General features: G+C 46.8%; 1 protein-coding gene across 2 annotated transcripts in view; it reads left to right on the forward strand.

Moving 5' to 3' along the window:
• The first annotated feature begins 220 nt into the window (after positions 1 to 220).
• The window catches only part of MYO5B (myosin VB), a 172,605-nt gene continuing 147,258 nt past the window's right edge, over positions 221 to 25,567 (forward strand). For both annotated transcript variants that reach the window (XM_071580010.1, XM_071580011.1), the window contains exon 1: positions 221 to 363. In XM_071580010.1, coding sequence (XP_071436111.1) covers positions 337 to 363 — 27 coding nt within the window. In that variant the 5' untranslated portion in view covers positions 221 to 336. The remainder of the gene's footprint in view (positions 364 to 25,567) is intronic.

The following is a 25,567-nucleotide window of genomic DNA, read 5'->3' on the forward strand; positions in this document are numbered from 1 at the left end:
CCGGAGCCAGGCGGAATGCTCCGGGAAAGGAAAAATAGTTATTAAAAAAGGGCTTTAAAAAGAAACAATGAGTTAAGAATAAAAACCGAGGCGAAGCAAAACGAAAGGAGCCGAGCCGAGCAGCCCCATACCTGAGCGGGGCGCGGCGGGGGCGGAGCGGCGCTGCCTCCTCCTCCTCCTCCTCTTCATCCTCCTCCTCCCGCCGCTCCCTTCCCGTCCCCGCACCCCGGCCGGCCGTGGCGGGTGTAAAGGTCGGCGTGTCCGTGCGTCCGCCCGGCTGTCGGTCCGGCCGCCCGCCGCCCCCATGCTCCGCGCCTAGCGCTGCCCGCCCCGGCCATGTCCACCGCACAGCTCTACACCAAGGTGAGCGGGGAGAAGGGGTCTCTTTTCGTGCCTGTGTTTCCCTTGGATCTCGGGCGGGGCTGTTTCCCACTCCTGGAGGGGACCCGCAACTTTCCCCGCACCCGCCGCGACGGCGCCCGCAGGTGCGCAGGGTGGGGAGGGGGCACCCACCGCATCCCCACGGGGGTCCCGGTGCCCTCCAGTCCCCTCCCGATCCCTTCCCGTCCTCTCTTGGTCTCCTCCCGCGGTTTTACCCACCCGGGTTCTCTGCAGGAAAGGGTGAACTTCGCCCGTGGGTCGCGGTGGTGGCCTCGCTTTCCGTGCGGTCCGTCACCCGCGCCGATAAAATACTTTCAGCCTCCCCAGATCCTCCTGGAATAATTTTTTCCCCCGTATTCTTAGCCACGGGGTGTGGAAGGAGAGAAAAACGCAGTCCCTACAAGTGCCTTAACTCACCAAAACGCTCCCGGCGCGCCGGGTTTCCAGAGTCCTTTTTGTTCCGCAACTCCTGGATGTGATCCCTTGGCAGGGGTGTGATGGGACGCACCCGTTTCCTCATGGCAGCCGAGGAAGGTGACATGGCTGGTGGCCTGGCTGGGCGCTGCGCTCAGAGGGACACAGATTTACTCCTATTGTGGTTAGTGGGAGGCTCAGGTGCTATTTTTTAACAGAGCCTGGGATCTAGACCACATATCGCTGGTATTTTTTCTTTTCTTTTCCTTTTTTCTTTCTTTCTTCTCTCTTTTTTTTTTTTTAGTCGTTTTTATTTTATACCTGTGCAATAGTTGGGTATTCCCAGTCCTTGGCCAGACCGGGCTGTGGATGCATCCCACACAGTTCGGGGCTTTCCTTCCCTCTTCTCAGCGAGAGGTTTGTGTCCGGAGAGATCTTTGCTGATTGAGTTGTCCCGATGAAAGTGCTCCTCTCACCCACCCGGAGATCCGCCCGGTTCCGAGCAAGAGCTGACACGGAGAGAGCCCTCTCCCTGTGCTCTGCATCTTCCTAAGGCTACCCGGGAGCGCTGCGGGCGGCGGGATCCAGGGAATGTGCTCTGTAAAACCCATCAATAACACCAGGCAGGGGCTCATCGGGAAAAGTGCTTGGCTTGAGAATGGGTTTTGCTGAAAGACTGTAGAGTGCCAGAGTCATGTATTGTAATAATGAGAATTTTAGTGTTTTAAAGTCTTCCTGTGGCCGTGGTCAGCATGGAGATGCTGCCAGGTTGGCACCAGCCCTCTCAGGGAGCCGCTTTTTGTCTCCTGGGCTTATCTTTGTTGCAGATTTCTGCTTCTGTAACCTATTTTGCGACCTTCTCTTTTTGAGAGTTGGCACTTTTTTTTTTTTTGGCCCTTGTTTTGAAATGGATGCAGGATGAATTGTGGATCTGGCATCTCCTCCTTTGAACCTGTGGGAATTGCAGAAGCCCTGCTGGATTGAGTGGGGCTGTCTGTGAGCGGGCTGACTTCAGTCCTTCTCAGGAGCACTTTAAAAGCAAAGTCTCAGTTTTGGAAAAGCTTTTTCCCTGTGAAAATCCTTGGCTAAACTGCTCTGACGTGCCAACCACAGCATCTCTTTGGATGAGTGCATGGATGTGATGGGAAACATCCCTGGGGAGGAGGGAGGCTGGCTCCAAGTGCTGTGTTATCCCTGTCTTTGGGCTGGTTAAAACCACCTGGTTAATTGATTCTTAACTTGATGAGCAGGCAGTTAACCTGTGTTGTCTTTTTGTGCTAACCTGGTTAGGGTTATATTCCTGTTGATCTGCTGAACAGGTGTAAGGTGCCTCTTGCAGCATTGCTTGGCATCCTGTTGCTGTACAAGAACTTTTGGATGAGGCTCTTGGGAAGTGATGGGGGTTTGGTGACAACCTGTGTGTGTTGTAAATTTTAGATTTATTTTTGGCAACAACAAAGATTTTCAAGGAGAGTGGGTGTTTCAGCAGGAGCATTTTAGGGATGCAGCTTCTCTGGTAAGTGGTGGGGCCACGGGTGATGTCTTGAATCCACATGGGTCACCTGTGCAGCTGAGTCATGGTGAAATTTAGGACTGTCCTGCTGAGTTGTCTGCTGCATGGGGCCTCTCTGCCAGCTCTGGGCTTTGAAGCAGCAGGGAAATGTTTCCTGTGACTTTGAGAACACAAGAAGAAGAGAGCAAAGAAGGCTTAAAAGTCACAACAGCCTCGAGATGCTGAGTCTGGTGGTGCTGGTTGCTGTCAGAGGTCCCTGAGGGGTGGGGGATGTGTTGATCTCTGGCATTAAGGAGGGTCCTGGTGCTCACTTGCACATCCCCTCTGTGCAGGAGGTGACTTTCTAAGCACAGAGCTGGGGCCTCCCAGATTTGCCTTGTTGGCAGGGTGGGGATGAGGCTTTTTGAGGGAGGATGCAGAGGAAGGGAGGGCGGATGATCCGGCTTGCTGGAATCAATACAGTGTCTTGCTAAGAGCTGATTGATCCGATGTGTGGTGTTCCATTAGCAGCCACAACAGTTCCTCCCTCACCATCCTTCCTCGTCCTGCTTGAACCAGGATGAGAGAAACTGCTGGGGAGCCACTTTGGAGTGTCCCAGTGGGACTGCTCAGGTCTTCCTACCTGTCCCTCCTACTGGACTACCATGGGAGCTGATGTGTGTTGAGCAGAGAGCCCTCAACTCCCACATGATGCTTCCAGAAGATTTTCTGGGACCTTGTAGGGACATGTAGTAGTTTCTTGGTGCATAGGTTCATCATCAGGCTGATGAACTTGGTGTGTCAGCGTGGGCATTGCCCTGAGGAGCACTTAAACTAGAGATGAACCCATCCTGGGAACACCAGCAGCTCTGAGTTGCTTGTGGAGACCCTCTCCATGTGATGTCTCACTATGCCCCTTTAAGATCAGGGCTGACTGGTGGTTAATAGCCCCCATCAAACAAGATAATGAATAGCTGTGCCTAATTATGAGCATCAGAGTAGTTCCAAAACTGCATCAACCTTCAAGCATGTAGGACTCCACTTGGGTAAGTAGTTATGGAGAGACCATTCAAATACTCTTCTCACTCCCAGTGCTTTACCCAGTGACTTTGGGGTTTATCTGACTGTGGATTTATATTATGGCAGGAGCACAGAGGAGTTTAGTGTGTGTCCCAGCAGAAGAGGAGCTGTGTGGCAAGGGGTTCAGACCTGGTCCTGGATGCTGGTGGCCACCACCATGTGCAAGAGGAGTAGGGCAGGTAGTGGCATCAAGGATTCCAGCTGGCAAAAACCTGTTCCAGATGGAGAAATGTGTGTGTGTATCACCTAGTTCTCCCAAAACCCACCTTTCTAATTCTGTCTGGGCTGGTCCTGCTCTGCCACACTCCTGTGACACTGCAGACAAACTGTTTGCTGCTGGGCAGGGGAGTTTCTCAAACCCCATTTACCTGCAGCAGGGGGCAAAGGCAGCTCCGTGCATGCAGAGATTTTTCCTTCCTCTCCAGACAGAGCCCTCCAAAGAGACCTGTTGCTGGTGCAGCTCAGCTGCAGCCCAGGTAGCTGCAGTCCAATCCCCGTGAGCCCGTGCAGGTGCCAGCACTCCCCTGTAATGAGGTAACGGGGTTGCTCTGCTCCCTGAGCTGGGTGCTGGGCAGGATGGAGCGAGGACATCGCCCACGGAAGGTGCCATCTCCAGCAGAGGGTTGATTTGCAGCATTAAAGCAGAAATTAGAGTTGTTTGCATGGCTGGCCTTTGTTACATTGTAAGGTGGAGCTTTGCGTATGATTAAACCAACCATAATTGCTTGGCTTCTGGATGTTCTGCTCTCTTAAAGGTGCCTGTTAAAATATGTTAATTGTTCTTTTAAGTATAGCCTCTGAACCTCCTGCAAAACTGTGTTTCTGCCAGCGAGGGAATGAGCTGTGCCTTTCTGCTCCTGGGGTGTTGTTGTGCAGCTCAAGATATGCTCTCCAGAAGGTTTGCAAGGTCTGGGTAAATAAGAAACCAGGGTATTTATTTTTTATACTATCCTTTTTTCTCCCATTGTGCAAAGGGACTGTTACTTACCAAGTATTTTCTAACAGATAATAGAACTTAATGCATTAAAAAAATCCTCTTCTAATGGTTAGTGTTGGGTATAGCAAACTCTCTGGTTTTCACTTAAAGTTGTATTAAATAAAGTAGCTGGAATGAATTGGTGATTTCTAACCCTGGGGAGAAACTTTTCAAAAGTGAATAAATGCTGCCAATGTGATCACACACTGATTGAATAAATGAATTGGCATAAACCTTCTGGCATAAAACCTTCTGAAAATGATTTATCCTTCAAGGCTTGGGGAGGATTCATCTGTAGTATGTGCCTGTGTGCTGGCTTAGGGTTGAGCAGCAGCTGGGAAGGAGAGAGAAGATTTTCTGTGGATTGTGTAGAACAAATTTCTGGGAATAGGAGTGAGAGACAGGGTATGTTTGGGGTTCAGTCCCAGGACACCCACAGGACCTCTTCTGCAGAGCTCCTGAACTCCTGCCACTACCATTGCAGTGAGGAAAAGCAGTTTATACTTGAAGGTTTTTGGCTTTTTTCTCCTGTATTTGAGATTATGAGAACAAGTCTGGGTCATTCCACAAAGGGCAGGGACAGCTTGGAGGCCACACTGGGATTTTTATTCAAGGAAGGAGCCGGATCCGTCGGCATCCCCGGGCTCCTCCTGATCCTGCCTCATTATGAGCTGCAGTCGCAGAGAGGAAATCATTGAAATGTAAAATATGATTGCTCCAGCCAGCTCTCTGCAGCTGGGGACCGTGCCAAGGGCATGGCCAGCGCCGCAGCAGCTCGGGGGCCTCCTCGGCTTCCCCGGGATGGCACGGAGCAGTGAAAGGAGATAAATACCCTCCAGTCCACTGCACCTGTGGCCTTAGTAGCGAGGGGAGAGATTGTGGCCTTGGGAACATTTCCCTCCCTTGGTGGGAGTGAGAGGGCTGGAGCTCTCCCTGTGTCTGGCATGGTGTGGGTGCCCCCCTGGCACTGCAGGGCACGTTGCTCCAGGGGCTTTGTGCTGCAAAAATAACTCCATTTTCTTTTCTGTTTGTGCAGTTTTTCATTTCAGTTGTGCAGTTAATAGCCCCTGTGCTCGGGTTATATCAGAGCCACTGAGCCAAGGAACGTGGAGCTCAGTGCAGGTGCTGGGGCACAGCCCCAGGAATGACTCCAGGAGGGATTAATTAGCTGGATTCCAGCTGTATGCCCTCTTGCTTGTTGGGTTTAATCAGTTTGCCTTTAAAACATTATTTTTAAGAGTTCCTATCCTGATACTGTTTCAGGGGTGTGAATCTGAGGGTGTGGAAATCCCAGTGCATGAAAACCCAAGTTGTTGTGGTTTGTTGGGTTAACTCCAGGATGAAGGATGTAAACCTGGGAACATCAGTGGGTCCAGAGCCTCAGGCTTGTGCTGGTTCTTGTGGGATGGGGTGGGATGAGTCATTCCTACCCCTCTCTGCACCAAGGGAGGAGTTTAACTGAGGTTATTTGTATTTACATGGGAGGGTTTTTGCTTCGTTACTGGTTTCTGCTGCCAGTTACCAGACATGGAAAATAATGACCCTGAATGTGAATTTATGACTCTCTTCTGGTGACCAGGAAAGAAAGCTCTGTGTGTTTGTGTCTGTGTTTTTATACATATGTAAATGTGTGTGTGTGTATGTTTGGAGCTGATCTAAGTTTGCTGTAATGCAGTGCAGTTCTGGACACGTTGGGCTTTTAATTTACACACCAATGAATTTGTAGCTCTGTTCAGAAAAGGAGTCATGTAGTCTCACTGAGAGAGTTGCCCAGCAAGGAATCTACAAGAGCAGCCTAACTTGAGCATGAAGGTGGACTTTGGACCTTCCAACTTAGCCAGCAGTGCAATAAATATCAGGTAGCATAGATGAAACCCTGAGTTGGGTGTTTTTGTGTCATGTTATTGTCTGATCTTTGACCCTCTCTGCAAACAGAGGCATTTTGTGGTGCTTAAAGGAATATTGGTGTGAACTACAATTCAGGTCAGGAAAATGACTGCTGTTATTGCAGCAAAACCTCAAGCTGTGGCAGACACCTGGAATGTTTGCAAAACACTTTAGTGAAGAGTTTGCTCTTTAGCAAAGCTGGGAAAAATTCCCAGTGAGCTTTCTGTGTCTCCAGTTGGTTGTAAAGCAATTGCCCCCGTGTTACCTCTGGCATGGTGTAAGACACATCCTGTGGGGTTGGGTTGGGTTTTAGCTTAACTTGATCCTTTCAGTGTGACCAGGGACTGTCTAGAGATGATGGCAGGGCCGGGAAGGACTGGATTTGGTGGGTGATGAGCTTCATGTGGCCTTCCTTGTTTGAACACTCTTCAATGTGTTGCCTGGGTCGTGGTAAACTCATCACTTTTACTAAGGACACTGTTAAATCCTTGGTGTTTCTGCTCTTTGCCCTTCCTGTGGTATGCAGAGGGTTTGGAGAGGAGCATCCCTACAGGGAAGAGCCTGCTGCCTGGAAATGTGACTTTTTCTTCAGCTGTGCTCTCCTTTTGTCCTTGTTTTGCCCCTGTCCAAAGTCTTCTCCAGCTGACTGAAACCAGCGAGTCATGGGAATGGGTTAAACGGGTCAAAGTCTGGGCTTTAGCACAAGAACTACAAGTAATGTAATCTGTAAACCCTGAATTGCAGGTTATGGCTCCAAATCCGTGGCATGATGCAGAATGGTGGGATGTACTTCTGGCCTGCCATGCCACAGTCCTGCACCACTTTTAACTGAATCCCCTCTGATTTTTTAAAAAAAGTTATTTTTTTTTCTTCTCCATGAATAGTTTTTTGTAGTACTGACTTTTAGTCCCCTGTGTTTGTCCATATGAAGCTGGTGGTGCTGCTGGGACCTTCAGACTCTGCTCTGGCAATTTCAGCAGATCAACAGCAGCACTTAGAAAATCTCTTGCTGCCTCCCCTCAAACTGTTCATGGTGCAAGGCAGGTTGTGGGATACCCTGTCCATGTCCTCCTTAATGTACAGCCATCACCTCCTTCCTTGTGTGTTCCCCATTTTGGCATTGGTGGTGGTGCCCGTGGGGTGACTTGGTGTTCTCTGTGTGCTCCAGGTGTTTGGTGCCCACGTGGCTCCTCAACAGGAGATTTGTGCTGTGTCACAGAATCCCAGAATGGTTTGGGTTGGGAGGGACTTGAAAGCTCATGTTGTCCCACCCCCTGCCATAGGCAGGGACACCTTCCACTATCCCAGGTTGCTCCAAGCCTTGTCCAGCCTGGCCTATGACACTTCCAGGGTTGGGGCAGCCGCAGCTTCTCTGCCCAACCTACTTCTCCAGGCAACCTGTGTCCACCTGCCCATCCTGATTTTTTTCATGTTCCTCTTGGCTCTCATTCATGAGTCTGTTTGCCACGTGCTTCCAGCTTAACTATTCCTTGAGAACATGCCTTTTCCACGCTTGAGGTTGACCAGCCCTTTCAGCTTGTGACCACTTCCCATCCTGCTGGACCACAGGCTGCCCCGTGGGCTCCACGAAGGGATTTGTTTCCCTTGGTGGCTCCACACCTCGGTGGGGCACTCAGGCCCAGCTAATCTGTACCTTCACCCTTCCTGTGAGTCACTGCCCAAGCTTCTTGACGAAAGTGTCACTGAGGTGTGAGGTGCTGGTAGGATGTGCTAACTACCATTTACAGGGAGCAGGATGTGTTGTGGGTGAATCACGGCCACTACTTATCAAAATGACATGTTAGTGTCAGATACGTGGCCTGGCAAGTCAGTGCTCTTCAAAGGAAAAAGGACCCTTAATATATTTAAAGATGGCTTTTTAAAAATCACGGGAATGTCCGGCTTCTTTAGGAAGACCCACAGGGATCATTTCGGGTGGTTCAGGCAAACCTTCAGCTGCCAAATATCCAAGCAGGCTGGATGTGAGCAGGCAGCTGGGGCTGCTGACGTGTGTGTTATCAAATGAGCTTTGAAAATGCTAATTTTAAAGAAATAAAAATTAAAAAAATCTGATCTCCGTGCCTGCTGTGGAGCCGGTCCTTGTTGCTACACCCCAAGCCAGCAGAAAGTCAGTGTAAGCATATCTCAGGCACTGAGTGGATGGAGAGATGCTGAGATGGTAGAAGCTATAATTTTCAATCTAATTAAGCTGAGTAACTCCTTGTGGATTTGTGTTTCTTAATTACTGTGAGCTCTGATAAGGTGGGTGCTGTGGGTATTGCTGTTTCTTGGGCAGTGAGGATGATGTCCACCTGGGGTGGAGGAGTGGTGCCCACTGAATGCTTGGGGGTGTGAGGCTCAGTCCAGGACACTCAGTCTCCTGATGGGATGGGGATGGAGAGCTGGAGGTGGCTCTCACAGGGCAGTGCTGGACCACTCTGGTCTTGGATTGGTCCCACATTTCCTGATAGGATGATGTGTCCTGTTCTGGGAACAAGTTGTGGGAGAAGAAGGTTCTGCTCCAGAGTCTCACAGACCTGGGTGGGAGGTAGATGTGGGAATATTGGTGTGGGAATACTGGTGTGAATCTCACCAGCCTTTCTGTAGCTGTGGTGGTAAGAAGTGAAATAAGGAAGGAAATTGACGACCAAGTGCCACTGATCCAGGGCTTGGTGGGTGTTCTGTGTCACTGTGCTGTCCTCTTGCCTCACATCCTTGCCTGGCGTTGGAATAAATCCCTTCTCTGCTTGGATGGACTGTGAACACCAGCACTGCCATCTTGAAGTTAGTGGTACCAACAAGGTGTGCTTTGGGTGAAAGAAGACCTTTAACAGCACTGAAAAACTCTTCTGGAAGCCAAGTTTGCATGAGGTGTGAACTTCCTGCCTGGGGGCTGGTGGAGAGCTGCCCTCAGGGCTGTCTGCAGGGACTCCTCTATTCTGTATATTGGGGGTTTCTCCCAATTCTTGCAGGGGACAGAAGTCTCAGGGTGATGGACCTGCCCTTGGCTTTCCCATAGCACGAGTTTCATGGCCCTGGGCATTATAAATACATTATCCAGAGAGATAAGAAGCTTGTGTCTTGCTCCTGTAAACCCTATGGTATTCCAGGTTTGAAATCTGATGCTCTCCTTTCCTTCTGCTTGTTCTGTTTTTTTTCCTTCTTTTCTTTTCCATTCTAAAGCTTTTGTTTTGTTTGGAGCCTGCCCCAGCAAGGAGATAACTTGTTCCTCCCTGTGCAGAGTGGCGAGAGGAAATGCTTCTGCTCCATCTGCCCTGTCGCAGGGGATGGAGGCAGAGCTCTTAAAACAAAACACTTCATGTAAAAATAAACAAAAAGGAGGGAGAAAGAAGGAGAAAAATCTAGGTGTCTTAAATTTGCAGATCTCAATTCTCGAAAACGCTGATGCTCAGGGTTAAGGGGCTGATGCTTTGGGCGCAACCGGTGGCAGGAACGAAGGGATGTGGGTTTCAGCCTCGGGGCAACCCGGCCCTTCTCCTGCTCATCCGGAGCTGCTTTGAAGCCTCGTGTGCTTTTGCCATGCCAAAATAAACGCAGTCAGGCTGTCAGAGCTAATCTTCATCTCTCACTCTGCCCTCCCCGCCGCTGTTCTGGTGAGTGATGGCTGTGTTTGCACCCCATATTTTAGGAGATCCCTCCCAGTGCTGCCCAGCTTTGGGAAACCTGAGCTGCCCATTTGTTTGACCATCAGCGTGGCTCTGATCATCTTTAGTGATGAAACCCTCTTGAATTCCCCTTTCAGCACCCGACACTCCGTGCTGGAGAAGGTGGGGTGGCTGAAAAAATGAGCTGCAAGACTTTCCCTCCCCATGCACCAGAGGAAACCAAAACCCAGAGGTTTGCATCCCAAAGTCCAGCATCCAGTAGAAGAAACAGTGTTCTCACCCAACCTCCACAGGGCCCCTCTTTTTATTATCCAAAGATAAAAAGAGTGTGATGCAGAAATACGTATTTACAAAAGAAAAAAAAAACAACAATGTTCTCAGAAACAGACTGTTCTGTTTGGCAGTTTCAGAAAGTCTGTATGGTCTGCAAAATTCCATTATTTTGTTTTTTAAAAATCTGTTTATTTTTAATTTTGTGGGGGGTTTTTTGGTTGGTTTTTTTTTTGTTGTTGTTGTTGTTTTTTTGTTTGTTTTTTTGTTTTTTTGTTTGTTTGGTTTGTGTTTTTTTTTCTTTTTTTTTTTTTTTTTTAAGTAAAGCGGGTGCTGCCTCCTGACAGTCTTTGCTCTGGTGCAAAGTTTCAGCCCTGGAAGGTCACGTGAGGTAAATCATCAGAACGCAAACCCTGCTGTTACTGACTAAACTTTGCCCGGATCTCATCTAATCACCAGCCTGACAATTATTTAAGAGCTCCAACTCTTTTCCTGTGAGGAGGGAGTTCAGCCCCAGCTCCAGTCCCTGGAGCAGCAATTGTCCCAGCTGAGCATCCTTCCAGAGTCCCTGCATCCTTCTGCTCCAAAGGGTGATGTTTTTGCCTGAGTGATTGCTTGGGGTTATATCCCAATTTTTAATGGTGTTTTCTATTTTTTTAGTTACTAATTTTCTGTTTTTTACCCTCTTTTTAGTTTCAGATGATTCTGCTTTAATATTTAACAATTTGTGAGATATTACCCAAATTTAGGCTGTCATTATTCTCCAGCGTGGTGGGTTTTGATGCCCCTGTGTGAAGAACAGACTGGATGTTGTGGCTGATAGAAATCCCCTCTGATTTTCATGCACAGGAGTGTTTTAACTAGTGGACCACACAGCTCATAACTAGAGAGGTTTCATCCTTGTAGCATCTTGTCTCTCCACATTCAGTCCTGAAGCCTGAACGTTTCTAAAGCAAAAACCTTCCAACAAAACAATATAATTTTACTCAGTAGTACTTTGGGAACAATCTGTTGGCGGCTGTTTTATCCAGCATGCCATCTCTCTGCTTATAACCCTCTTTGATGTGGCTCATTCAGGGGAAAAATGGCATTACACACTACCTCAATCACTCAGATGTCAGAGAGGATATTGCCTTTGACTAATCGGGGGAAATTTGGGAAGATTTAGTAATGCCAGGAGACATGACCCACTTCCAGTTAAACGCTTTTCAGACAATAGAGAGTGTGCTAAGTGATGGGGGAGGGAGTCACATTCTCAGGGCAGAAGTAATTAATAATTATTTATAATTTTAAATGTTTTGTGCTGACCCTTTCCCAGGTTCAGAGTGGATTTGCTTTCTTTTTTCTCTTTTTTATAGAATAAGAAAGTGCTGGTACTAAAAGACTTTGAAGAGGTGTGTGTGATCTGGGATGTCACCCAGATGTCCAGGGCTGTGGATACCTGTTGTCTTTGGGATGTGTCTGATGGATGATGGGATGTGGCCTTTGTGGGTAGCTGGGAGTGTTGGAATGGAGGGTATTGAGAGCTGTTGACCTGCTCTTGGTGACAAGTGTTGGCTGGAGATGGACAACCTGGTGTGGGAGTTTCCCAGCTCAGGAGGTGTCCACCCCATGCTGTGCATCTTAAGTACATAAAGACAGAAGGATATTAATCTATAAATCCAGGTTTCAGTGTTTAGCACAGACCTTCTGTGTAGCACATTCCTGTTCCTGTGAGTCGTGGCCAAAACAGCAAAAGAAATTGCAGAAATGTGATCTTCTAAAAGTGTGAGAAAGCCAAACCTTGATGCTTAAGTTTGTAGTATATAAACCTTTCCTTCAAAGACAACAAAAGAGCATGTTCCTTAAGAGGTAACTCCATAATTTTCAGTGCTGCAAGTTCTGTCAAGCAACTTGTGGCTGTTGCTTTGTGCAGGGTTTTGTCTTTGCAGCCATGTGAGCTGAGCAAAAGCAACTTACTCTGCCTAAAGCTTATTAAACCCCTTATTAAAAATAGTTCTGTAATCCTACTGGAGTTCAGCAACAACAGTTCTGTCTTAATTTCATATTGCAGCTCAGCTGGCTGTGTCTTGCAATTTGCTGTGCTGGTGGGAGTGTCCAACATGGTGGAGAAATGTCAGAGACACCTGGAAATGGGAAGAGGAGCTGTGCTGCATGGGCAGTACTTTGGGGGAAAAAACCACCTTTGGGATGTGCTGGAACTGCTGCTGGTTTCTGTACAGGGGTCAAGGTTTTCAACCTTTTGTTGTTATTTTTGAAACCAGCCATTTGAGTGATCATTCAGGTTTAGGTGGTTTTTAATGCTGTGTTTATGCCTGTAGCCATGGACTCCATTGCTCTTCTCCCACAGCATAAAATCCACTCTTGTTTTCAGAGTAGTTCCCAAATTCTCATCTTTGAAGAGCCACCTTACAATAAGCTTGAAGTATCTTTACCAAGCAAGTTTACACCTTCCTCTGGTTAAAGTCTTGTTTCTTCTGCCTTCAAGCTCTTAAGCCAGTACACTGACATTTTTTGGATGCATTTCTGTTGATAAATTCTGTTTCTACGTGCAGTTACAGACATAGCTGGAAGACACTTCGCCCTGATGCTTGTCTAGATAAATCATTTTCCTTTGCACACCTCTGGGTGTTTGGTGAGTTGGTCACTGAGGGCTCTGAACTCTGAATGATCCTTGTATCCTAGGAATGACTCCAGAGGAATTTCTGAAGCAGTAGCAGTGGATGTTGCAGCCCTGATGGATTGAAGTCGTGTGTGATGCTTATGTGGTCTGTGGATGACTCAGGAGTGATGGCACCAGGTTGGGCAGGAAGGTGGTCTTGCTGATGCATCATTTCTCTCTTAGATGCTTGGGAAGTGGCCAGAAAGTTGGGAAGACCTAAAATAAATCTGGGACTTGGACAAACCTGTCCTGGAGTCAGGAAAAACTTCAATGCAGTTAATTTGTCAGGAAGGGAAGAGGCCAGTTGGAAGGACTTAGCTCCATTCCTCCTGCTCACACAAAACATACATAATTTTTCAAGTCAGGACAGAGCAAAATACAGAGGCCAAGGCCTGAGAGAGGCAGCCCATCAGCTGGATGTGGTCTGAACCAGGGCTCATAATTTGAAAGCTGGAGGGCTTTTGAAACACCCCAGGAGAGGGAAGACACCCTGTCTGTGTCTGCCTCACCTGCTTTAACCCCATAAACAGCACTGACCCTTGTCTCTTACAGGCTTTGTGCATAATTTATGTCTGATTTGAAAGCTGGCTGCTGTGTTAACACAGTTGTCCGTGACTGAGGCTTGCAGGAGCCTCTTGGGAGCTGCAGGGCCCATCCACAGGATCCTTGTTAGATGGTGGAGATGCATTAAAGATGTTAAAGTTGTTTTGTGGAAGCAAGCCAGTTAAAAATGGAGACATGGCTTTTTTCACCCTTTATTTCTAGGCAGAGTTTAAGAAGAGCTAAAGCCACCAGAGAAGCACATCTGGATCTTGTGGTCTGGTAATAAACCAGCAGTGAGGGGGTGGATGGGACCTCCTCCATCCCACTAACCCCTCACTGCACTGAGTGTGGGTGTGGAAATATAGCAGTGGCCTTTAGCCACTAAATCAGCCATTTGTGGGGCTGAGGTGACACCTGAAATCTTGATGGGTGTCTTCAGGATTCAGGTGTTGCTTAAGTAACCAACTGGTGGTGATGTCCTGCAGCTGCATCCCATCTTGTCCTTCCCACCAGACACAAGCCTTGCTGAGGGAGTGTGCTGGTTTAAAGGTAAAACTGGCAGGAGAAACGAACCCAACACAAAAGAGATTATAAGTCAGAGTTGCAATTTAATAACAATATTACAATAAATGCAGTGGCACAAGGAGAAATTGGGTTTAACCCCCAAGCCCAGCAGTCTAACCCAGCCCCCTGGGGCACAAACACAGGGGGGTTTGGTGGCCCCTGTGCTGAGCCCCACGTGGTTCCTCCGAGTGCAAAGAAAAAGGAAGGGACAAACCTGTTGGTGCAGATGATGGCACAGTCTGGTGGAGAGTGGGGGGCTCCTCCTGTTGAGGTTCTGCTCCTCCTCTGGATCCACTGAGTTGTCCCCCAAGTCCCCAAACCCCCAGATTCCATCCCGTCAGGTGCAGGTGGGAGCCCCCAGTGCCTCCCCCAGGGCAGGGAGTTCCACCCTGGGGGATCTGACTCTGGGAGTCAGGGGGGATTTTGGAATGGTTGGTGGCCCCTGAGCAGAGCTGAGCCCTCAGGTGGGTGTGGAGGTGCCAAGGAGTCCCTGGAGGGGAGTTGTCCCAGCTCCTCTGCCAGGCTTCTTTCCCAGCCAGCTCCCAGCCTGAGGGCTCAGGTGTGCCCTGGGCAGCTGCTGCCAATGGGCCATTGGGAACAGTTGTGGGCAATGAATGGAGGGTTTAGAATGGACAGCTTTGGTCACCCCCACACAGGGATAAACTGGTCCCACCTGCTGGACTGGGACAGAGGGCTGTGAGCCCCCCAGAGTGGGGAGCCCTGAGCTCCCCTACTTGGGGTGAGTGGCTTCTGAACTCTGCTTGTGTTCAACATCCCTTCCACAGGCTCACAAAACTCCCCACTCTGGGGTATCTAAGCCTTTTCTGGGGATGCCTCTTCCATTTTATTTCTGCAGGTTGGGTGTGTGATGCTGTGGATAAATTTACTGTGGTGATAAAGCATGCATTAGGAGTGATAATGATATTAACTGTGGCAGTCTGTCTTGCTGCCAGAGCAGCCTCTATCCATTTATATCTTGTGATGAGGAGAGATTTGTGGCTTTCTTTCCCCAGTGTCAGTGCAAAATGAGATGTGGGTTTTCTCCTGCGCATGCAGATCCTGAGGGAGCTCAGGAGTGTTGGAGGGACAGGGAAATCCCAGCTCCTGAGCTTTTCCAGCTGGTGTTTCTGGCTGGAGTTGGGCTGTGGGGATGCTGAGGTTTGCTGGCTTCCTTTCAAAGGGAGCCCAGACTTTTGACAGAGCTTTGCTGGAGCCGGACAGAGGGGAAATGTCCTCTGAGAACAGGATAAAATGCCTTTTAAACGGGTTAAGAGAAGGGCTGTTGTGAAAAGCAGTCCCTTGCGATTTCTCACTGGGACATCAGAGCTGGCAGTCTGAAGGAGCTTACTTTGTGGACATGCTGTGCCTGTCAGTGACAGCCACACTGTCCCCTGCTTTGCTGGGGCTGTTGGTGCTGTCCCTGCAGACCTTGGAAACACCTGGGCAGTGCTGTGATCCGACTGAGGTGGCTTCTCCAAAATGTGCTGGGCTGGAGCTCAGATCCACATTCCTACAGCTGGAATGCCAGCAACTGGTGGAGCATGGAAATACAGGGACTTCTGCAGCACCTCTGTAGGGGAATCCAGTAGTCACAGGAGGATTTGGACTGGTAGGAACCTTAAGGATCATCTCGTTCCAGCACCCCTGCCCTGGGCTGGGACACCTTTCACTAATCCCAGCTTGCTCTAAGACATGTCCAGCCTGGCCTTGGACACTTCCAGGGATGGAGCAGCCACAGCTTCTCTGCCCAGCCTGTGCCAGGGCCTCCCCACCCTCACAATTAAGAATTCCTTCTCAAAATCCCGTCTGTCGCTGCCCTCTGGCACTGGGAAGCCATTCCCTGTGTCCTGACTCTCCATCCTGGAGGTCCCTCCATGCTGGAGGTTTTTCAACTGAGCTTGGCCGTGGCACTGAGTGCCATGATCTGGTAAAGGGACTGGAGTTGGACCAAGGGTTGGACTTGATGATCTCAGAGGGCTTTTCCAACCCAGTCGATTCTATGATTCTATCCCTTGTCCCAAGTCCCTCTCAAGTGACTGAAAGCATCAAGGAAAACCCATCAGGGGGGTGGGCACTGGGCTGGGCTGGATTTGCTCTGCAGGCCTGTGTGGTGTGTGGCTTTCCAGCGTGATGCAGTTGTTGCTGGAACCCTCTTTCAGCTCTGCATCTGGAAGCAACATTGTTTTGCAAACACAACACAGGAAGGACACGGGAGAGGAGCAGAAAGCAAATATTTGCCTTTCTGAGGTTGAATCTGTCTCACTGATGCTCTGATAGACCCTGCTCTTCTCACATTCGAGTCTCTGCCCTTACTAAGGTAGTTCTAAATGTACCATTTGTTTATAGAAAGTGGGTCTTATCTCCACCACGGCTGGGAATTGGGAGGCTGTGCTCTGACAGTGCCTTTAATAATGCTCTGATAAGGGCTCTCTGCTGTCCTTGCAGGGAGAAAGAGGCTTATGAGGGAACAACAAGGTGAGAGGTGCCACAGGGAGGAGGGAAATGGAAACGGTGGCAAAGACTGACGAGTTTGGTATCCAGCTTGGCTGGTGAGGGAGGAGGGTGGGCATGTCTTTAGGGTGAAAGGCACCCTAATGTCCACACTCTGGGAGGAAGAGAGGTTAGGGCATGGTTCTCTGATCAAAAATAAGCCTCAGTGTTATAGTCATCAAGTCAGTGGTTGGGGCTTATTTTATTCATCAAACATCCTGTACCTGAGTTCACTATGCCTTATTTTCATGGATTATTTTCCAGTAGTTGTGGTAGCTTGAGACTTATATCTGGAATTCTGAAATTGCTGGGGAAATGAGTGTCAGCACTACCTCTGTGGTTTTAGTGAGCTGAGGGAGTTGATCCAAATGGAGACATTTGGGATATGATGGAAACCATTTTCCCCTCTTAGTTGAGCTTTAGTAACTCTGCAGCTGCATTCCTGGAGCTGCCTCTGTCCCTGCAGTTGTCCCCAAGCTCTGCCTGCCCTCCTGAGAAACTCACATCTCAGTAGGTTGGGTGACACACCTGCAGTGCTGCCCCACCTCAGGGGCTCCAAATATCAGAAGGACATGGACCAGAGGAGGCCAAGGAGATGCAGCCAGGCTGGGAGAGCTGGGGGGGCTCACCTGGAGAAGAGAAGGCTCCAGGGACACCTGAGAGACCCTGGCAGTGCCTAAAGGGGCTCCAGGAGAGCTGGAGCGGGACTGGGGACAAGGCATGGAGGGACAGGACACAGGGAATGGCTTCCCAGTGCCAGAGGGCAGGGTTAGATGGGATATTGGGAAGGAATTGCTGGCTGTGTGAGGGTGGGCAGACCCTGGCACAGGTTGGGCAGAGAAGCTGTGGCTGCCTCTGGATCCCTGGAAGTGTCCAAGGCCAGGTGGATGGGGCTTGGAGCAACCTGGGCTAGTGGAAGGTGTCCCTGCCCATGCAGGGGGTAGAATGAGATGATCTTTAAGGTTCCTTTCCAACCCAAACCATGTTGTGATTTGGGGATTCTGTGTTCTGGAATGGGATGCCTCTAGAGGCAAAAGGTGCTGTGGTTATTTGTCTGAAAAACTGGCCTTATTTGGGGCACTAAGTTTGAAATTGCCTTTAACTGTCCAAATTGAAGGTTAAAATACTGCAGCATGTGGGCAATGCCAACACAGCCTTCATCCTGGCATTTCCCAGCACTGACACACAGGTTTGTGGTCCACAGGTTGCAGAGCTATAAATGGTGACCAGATGCAGTGATCAGTGCAGGGATTGTTATTTTTTTTCTTAAGAAGGCACCTAAAAATATCTGTTCAAAAGTTTGCAGCAGCCTCCAGTTTCACCACAGTGTGGGACAGCGGGAAAAAAATCTGCTGCTGCCCAAATGCAGCTGAAATAGAGAGTAGCTATGTGGGACTATGGGTTGGCTCAGCAACTCTGCTTTTTGTTGATCTATCACCTTCAGAGAGGGTCCTAAATTCCTGCTGCATCCATGGATGTGCATGACCCCTAATGCCTCACCTGATGTACTTGGATTTTAAGGAAAACTTCATGGAAAAGGGTTCTTAAGCCCTGGCAGTGGTGGAGGGATTGAAAAGCTGTGTGAATGTGGCACCTGGGGACATGAATTTGTGGTGGCCTTGGAGGTGCTGTAGGAACTCTTGGACTTGATGGTCTTGGAGGGCTTTTCCAACCTAAATGATTCTGGCATTCTGATTTGTAGGTTCCGTGGGACAAACCCATAATATAAGTGATGCTGTGGGTTATCATATGTGCTGGTTTGCCCATGGCAGTGGCTGAAAAGTCACCACACAAATTCAGATGTCCCCATCCAACAACTGGCTGGTGAGTTTGAAGAAACTCATCTATTGGGACTAAACATTTTGTTACAAAGGGCAGAAACTTTGTCTTCTGTACATTCTGAACTTGAACTGGCAGCACGATTTGCAAAAGCTTTGCTTTTACAACAAAATAAGCTGGGATAATGTAGTGTTTCTTCAGTTTATTTTTCTTCCTCTTGTTTTATTCATCTTGCTAACAAAACACAAAGTCATTCCCTAGAGGAGAGAGAAAAGTGGCTGTGCAATGTTTGGAAGAGCTGGATTTGAGTTACTGTTGGGCTCTAACTTAAGTGAGCTGCTCTCCCTCTCTCCTGAGCTGTCTTCGTGCACTCTTAAACTGCTGTAACTTGAAGGTATATTTTTATTTGTTCTGCTGCTTTGCTAATTAATAATAATAATTGCATCCCCCCTTTCTGTGTTAAGAGTAGGCGTAACGAAACCTTGAAACAGGTTTATCCCTTAAGCTGCACTGATGGGACTCAGTGGCTTCAAGGCATGTGGCATCAGCTGTGGTGTGACATAAATGCATGTCCTTCCCAAAGGGAATTGCATCCCTTGGATGGGAACTGCTTTTCCTGGTCTTGGGAGCAAAACTGCTTGGGCCTGAGCCAGGGAATGGGTAATGGGAATAGGAATCTTACAGCTGGGATGTCCCTGGGATGGTGTGATGATGGGAAGAATTGGAGATGAGACTTTGCCTTCATGAAAACGCTGCAGCCACTGCCTGTGCCCAGAGGTAGCCTGGAGTGTTTTGGAGGAATGAAGAAAGAGGAGGAATGACGAAACGGGAGGAATGAAGAAATGCTCCTGTAACACAGGGAGGGATGTTTGTATGAGTAAATACATCTCCTGTTGGGATGAGAGTGTTTTCCTTTGCAGGAGACACACAGAGGGGTTTTATTGTGGGGATGGGGAGGGCAAGAGTAACACCCCATGGCCGAGAGGGCTTTTTTTTAATCTTATTTTTATTTTCCCTTTCTGACTGGGTTACTCTGTTCTGTGGACACTTTAGTAGTTCATGAGAGCTGTGTTTGATCTGTGTGTTTGTGTGCAGCTGTAGCATCCGCCCTTCCGAGGGGAGAGATAACCTTGGATTTGCCTAATGCACCGAGGATGTTGCCAAGTCAGGGAGAAATTCAAACCTGAAGGTGAAGGGTGGAAAAGATGGTGGTGTGGTGGTGGTGTTTTGTTTTGTTTTGTTTTATTTTGTTTTAGTTGTTTTATTTTGTTTTTTATATTATTTTTTTATTTTGTTTTGTTTTATTTTGTTTTTTATTTTATATTTTTTATTTTACATTTATTTTGTTTTATTTTATTTTTATATTTTTTATTTTGTTTTACTTTTTATTTTTATTTTATATTTTTTATTTTATTTCATTTTTATATTAATTTTTTTAGTTTTGTTTCATTTTATTTTCATTTTTATTTTATATTTTTATTTTTTATTTTATTTTATTTTTATATTAATTTTTAGCTTTATTTTTATTTTTTATTTTTTATTTTTATTTTATTATATTAATTTTTATTTCGTTTTATTTTGTTTTTATTTTATATTTTTATTTTATTTTTTATGTTAAATTTCATTTTGTTTTGTTTTATTTTATTAATTTTATCTTAATATTATTTTATATATTTTTATATTTTATATATTTTTATATTTTATATATTTTTATATTTTATTTATTTTATTTTTATATTTTTAATTTATTTTATTTTTATATTTTTATTTTATTTTGTTTTGTTTTATTTTATTTATTTTATTTTATTTTTTATTTTTATTTTATTTTTTATTTTTTATTTTATTTTATATTTTATTTTATTTTGTTTTATTTTATTTATTTTATTTTATTTTTAAATTTTATTTTATTTTATTTTATTTTATTTTATTTTATTTTATTTTATTTTATTTTATTTTATTTTATTTTATTTTATTTTATGTGAGGCTGTGTGCCCTTCTTGCATTTTGCCATTTTGGTCTTCCTTGCACCCTTCCTGCAGAACACAAAGTCTGTTTTGCCAGTGGCATCACCTCCCAAATCACCTCCTGAGATTCAGGAGTCGTGGGTTGATGGAGATGGCTTTTCCTGTATCCATCCTTATTTAAGTTTTTTTTTCTCCCCTATGTCTGTTAGAGGAGATTGGATATGGGATTTAGGGGATGGTTTTCCTGGGAGTTTCTGTGCGGTGTAAAAAAGAATAACAGTGCTGGAGGATCTGGAGAGCCAAAATCTCAGTATTTTAGTGAAAATTAAAGAATTAAGGAGGAAAGCAGAGGTGACTGTCCAGCCACATTGTACCTTCTATTTTATATATTAAAAATACATGTATATTAAAACCTCCTTTCACTTGAGTTTCCTTGGAAATATGTTTTAAACCAACTTCAGTTTATTGACTGCAAGATCAAAACGTATTCAATGTCTCACTGGGGAGAAGAGACAAAATCTCTACAATAATATAAAGTAACTCTTTGTACAAGGCTGAGATCTGGCGTGTGGATGTCTTCAGAGAAGCAGAGCCAGGTACAAATCACATTCCCTAATACCCAGAAATTACAGCAATGAGATGAAAGAAATCCAGGAAGAAATTCCTGGCTGTGAGGGTGGTTCCAACCCAAACCATTCTATCGTTGCAGTTTTTTCCTTCCTTGGCCTCCCATTATTAAGCAATTGGGGGTGTGTGAATGTTTGTTCACAGCTTCAGTTATTTTAATTAAACATATTTATTCCTGCTTTGTCCTGCTCCGTGGTGCCATTCTCCAGGTGTCTCCTGTCTCCTTGCTAACAAACCTTATTGATGGAATTATTTAATTTTAGCTGGTAAAACGTTGCGTATTTAAATCCTCAGTAATCAATTTGTTTTCCTTCAGTTGCTCAGCGATGAAAAGGATGCAGAGTTGGCCTGGGGGCCTTCCCAGCACACCCCTCTAGTTGGAAAATGCTGAAAAAATGTCCTGGAACTTCAAGTCAACCCCCCTTTGAATTATTTATGCATGAGTGATGTTCCAGGAGGGTTTTTAACGCATGAGTTCTGGAGATGTGAGCGATAACTTTACAGGTTGATTAATCCAATTACTTCTTTCTAATAAGGTTAAAAATCCAGCCTGGTGGAGAGGATGCACTGCAATTAAAGGTGAAGTTTGGTGGTGCTGTTTGGGTGTAGTGGTGCCCACTGGGGAGGTTGGCAGAGCCCTTATTGTGGCGTGTGCCCTGAATTTTGGGAGACGGTTGTCACTGTGAATGCCACTGGTGTCACCACAGTTATAGCCAAGAAACAGCCACTGTTTTTTTAGTATTTCTAGTTGAAAGCCCTAGTGTGCCCTGGCTGCAATCCTGCACTGCCAAACTGGGCTCCTCCCAGGACCATTTTATATAAAATAATGTAATAGAGGGTGGTCACTGCACTGGGGAGTGAACATGATTATGAATTTCCCTAAAGCATCACAAAACTATGTTAGAGATAGAAGAGTGTGCAAACCCTGGGGGAAAGGTAATTTTTGACTACTTCATTAAACCCCAAGGCTGTTTTTTAACTATTTATTCACAATCAGGTGCATGTGGTGTATACAGAGCTTGTTTTGGATCCAGCTTATCTTCATCGAGGTGTTCTCATAGAGTTTGGATGGATAACAGGGCAATGAAGACAAGGTTACACCACAAAACTGCTCAGGGTTTTGATTAATTGAGAATTACATGAGAGAAAGGTAATTAATGCCAATCAACAGGGATTTGCAGAAAGTAGCTTGGAAGGATTTCACTTTTGCAATATGACAGGCAGTTTGGTGCAAGTCATGCTTCAGAAACACTTGGCCCCTGCATGACGGTTTTTAATTAAAAAAGGGAAAAAGGGGAAAAGAAACAAATCTGTAGAACTCCAGTGACCCTTACTGGAGTAGAAAAAGTATCAATTTAGCTGAGTTAGGACCATGGGGGTCATCCTGGGTCAAGGATTTTTTTATAATCCTGTGCAATGTGCCAATGTTTTAATCAGTGATTTGTAAGGAAAGGTGAGGAGCCCTGGAGGAGCTGGGTGATGCTGGAGCATGGCCATGAGCATCTCATGAGTTGTGGAACCAGGGGACATGCTTGGCAAAGGGCTGTTGGGCCAAAAGTGCTGCTGCCCTGATGGCCACAAATTTTCATAGAATTATAGAATGGATTGGGTTGGAAAAGCCCTCCGAGATCATCAAGTCCAACCCTTGATCCAACTCCAGTCCCTTTACCAGATCATGGCACTCAGTGCCACGGCCAAGCTCAGCTGAAAAACCTCCAGGGATGGGGAATCCACCCCCTCTCTGGGCAGCCCATTCCAATGCCTGAGCACTCTCTCTGCAAAGAATTTTTTTCTGCTCTCCAACTTCAATTTCCCCTGGCAGAGCTTGAGCCCATCGTGCCCCCTTGTCCTATTGCTGAGTGCCTGGGAGAAGAGACCAACCCCCAGCTGGCCAGAACTTCCCTTCAGGCAGTTCCAGACAGTGCTGAGGTCACCTCTGAGCCTCCTCTTCTCCAGGCTGAACACCCCCAGCTCCCTCAGCCTCTCCCCACAGCACTTGTGCTCCAGTCCCTTCTCCAGCCTCGTTGCTCTTCTCTGGCCCCGCTCCAGCCCCTCAATCTCTTTCCTCAACTGAGGGACCCAGAACTGAACACAACACTCAAGGTGTGGCCTCCCCAAGGCAGAGTCCAGGGGAAGGGTCACTGCCCTGGGCCTGCTGGCCACGCTAGTTTGGATCCAGGCCAGGATCCCCTTGGCCTTCTTGGCCACCTGGGCACACTGGTGGCTCCTGTTGAACTTTTCCAGGAGAATCTGCAAGTCAAGGGCATCATTACCTGGATCTGCTTTATCACCAGCCTCTTTGTGCTTCCCCAGGGACTCTGCAGGGATTTAGGGGGTTGTGGAGCATCCATCTTTGTGGCAGTGTGACAGTGGATGGATGGTGATGGTAAGCATCTAGTAGAGCAAATGGTGAGTGCTTTGCAGGGCTGGGCCAGGCCTGATAGGGAAACTCAGTGCTGTTTGTGGGATTATGATTCCCTGCTTTTGATGGACCACAGAACCTGGGGAGGGGACTCTCACTCACAGATTGGTGATGGGCATCTCTTAGTGCTGCTCTAATGTTAGGTTTTGAAGGGTTTTTTCCAGGGTTTGCTAAATTCTTCCGTGGAGTACGTGCTTTAAATCCAGGCTTAAATATCCAGAGGAGCAGCCCTGCCTTGAACCCCATGATTTCATCAAGTTTCTGGCTGCATCCTCACTGCCAGCCCTCAGCCTTCCCCAGCAATGCTTCAGAGCTACCAAAGCCAAAGGGCTCCTGTGCTCAACTTCATCCAAGGATGGAAAGGACCACAGAGAGACCCCAAGTGCTGTCAGCTCCAATTAACTGGGCACAACTCTCCTCCTGAAGCGTCTTGGGCTGCCGTGGGACACTGGCAGTGCAGGTGGCAGTGCATGTCCCCTGTGGGTGAAGGCTTGTTGACCCTTGCAGAGAGGTTTGGTCTTGTTCTTTTTGAAAGGAGAGAGGGATGAAGTGAAAACACAAGAGTTGTTGCACTGCCCAGAGCAAATCCTGGTCTCTCTATACCTCTGAGGAAGTCGCTCCCCAGCCCAGGAGGGACTGCTTTTTCACCCCAAATTAAGACTAAATTGTTTGTTTGCATTGCCCCCAAGCTCTTGGGGCTTTATGTAGTTTTGCAACATCTAATGACTTAGTTCAGGAGGAATTTTGCAGTGAGACCAGGGCTGTGTGCTCTGAAGACCTTGATGCTGAACTTGTCACTCTTAATTAAACCTGCAGTAACTAGCAATGCTGAGATGCCATGGAAGAAGTGGCAGGGGAGAGGATGGGAATACACAAGTTGGCTGTTAGTTACATGTAAGACTATTGATTAGTCTTGGAAATCATCCTGAAAGTCATGCTTAATTAAGTGAAGGCTTCAAGTGTACCCCCAGTTTTGCTGTCCTGGTGTCAGGGCTTGCCTGCAGCCCCACTCTGCTCTGTGCCAGTTTTCTGTCTGCCCTTGGTGACATGAAGTTGCTGCAATGATGAACTGAAGCCTTTTAATGCCCCTTCATTAGATACGCTGCTAATGAGCCAGTGGATAAATGCTGCAGATGCTGCTTGTCCAAGTACTGCTCAGCTGCTGTGACACTTTATGCAAATCATCATCTGAGTTAATTTGGGCAGGGGAGTAAAATTCCACGAGGAAAAATAGAGCAAATTTAGTGCTGGTGGGAGGCTTGGAGCCATCCGTCAGTGTGACATCTCTTCAGGGGAGAGGGTAATATCTCTGTGCCTGGGAGGCATCAGCAAAGCTCAGATTTGTTAGCTCAAATCCTGGGACCCCTGCAGCACTCCGAGATGGAGAGATGCTCTCCAAAATTCAGGACCCTGCTTTAAATGGGGTATGCCCTGGGTGAGCATTTGTATGCTTTTCCTGGGTCTGTGGCCAGGTTTGTAGCATGAGGATGATGGGGAATGTGAGGGATGGTGTAGGTTGGGCTCACCTCCCTTGGCTCAGCTGTGTGAGTTTGTGTTTTTATCAGCCTGGGAAACACACACAATGCTTGTTCTCACGTTGAGGAATTAGAGACGCTCCTGCAGCGTGTCACTCTTGTTTCCTTTGCCTTGAACACTCTCAGCAGGTTAACACTTGCATTCTGTAGCTCAAGATGATGCTTTCTTTACGCTTTTTAAGAAGTAAAACCCTATCATTCTTTTTGCTCTGCCTCTTGAGCATGGTGGTCTTGTACTGGTTGTCCCTTGCTGAGAGTTTAAATGCTGTTTTGCAAGTCATAAACTCTCCTTTCAACATTTTTGGGTTTTTAGGGTGAGGGAGAAGTTGGTCTTTTCCTAGTGGAGGTCCTTGTGGTGAGTGGGTGCCCCCAGGGTCCTGCTGGGAATGTTGTTTGTCAGAGTATAAGAAATTCTGTAACAGCTCTTTAATTAAAAACACTTTAAATTAAAATTGCTATAAATTTTTAATCTGGCTTTGAGTTTTCAGTTTTATTTATGACCAAAAATATTGATGCCAACATCCCTCTCTCTTGTAGAACAGCGTATGTGGTAAACTCTATTTTGTCATTTGTATAAATTAAGTGGCAAATAAAATGTTTGGAAGTGGAAAGAACTTATTAATGTATAATCCTGAAATTCCTGTCAGAAGGTTTGGTAAGACATTACTATTAATGCTTAAAATGAGCTCTATCTTTTCTAATATACTATATTACCCTTCTAATTAGTAGAAACTTAAGAATGGTTTACCCAGTTCTATTAACAAGAAGAATTGCAATGATATAACAAAGTGAAATACAATTGACCAAGCATTGTTAAACTCTTAAAAAGACTCATTTAGACCAAGGGATAAACCA

This window comes from Pithys albifrons, chromosome Z, assembly GCF_047495875.1.
Source record: "Pithys albifrons albifrons isolate INPA30051 chromosome Z, PitAlb_v1, whole genome shotgun sequence".
Lineage (NCBI taxonomy): Eukaryota > Metazoa > Chordata > Aves > Passeriformes > Thamnophilidae > Pithys > Pithys albifrons.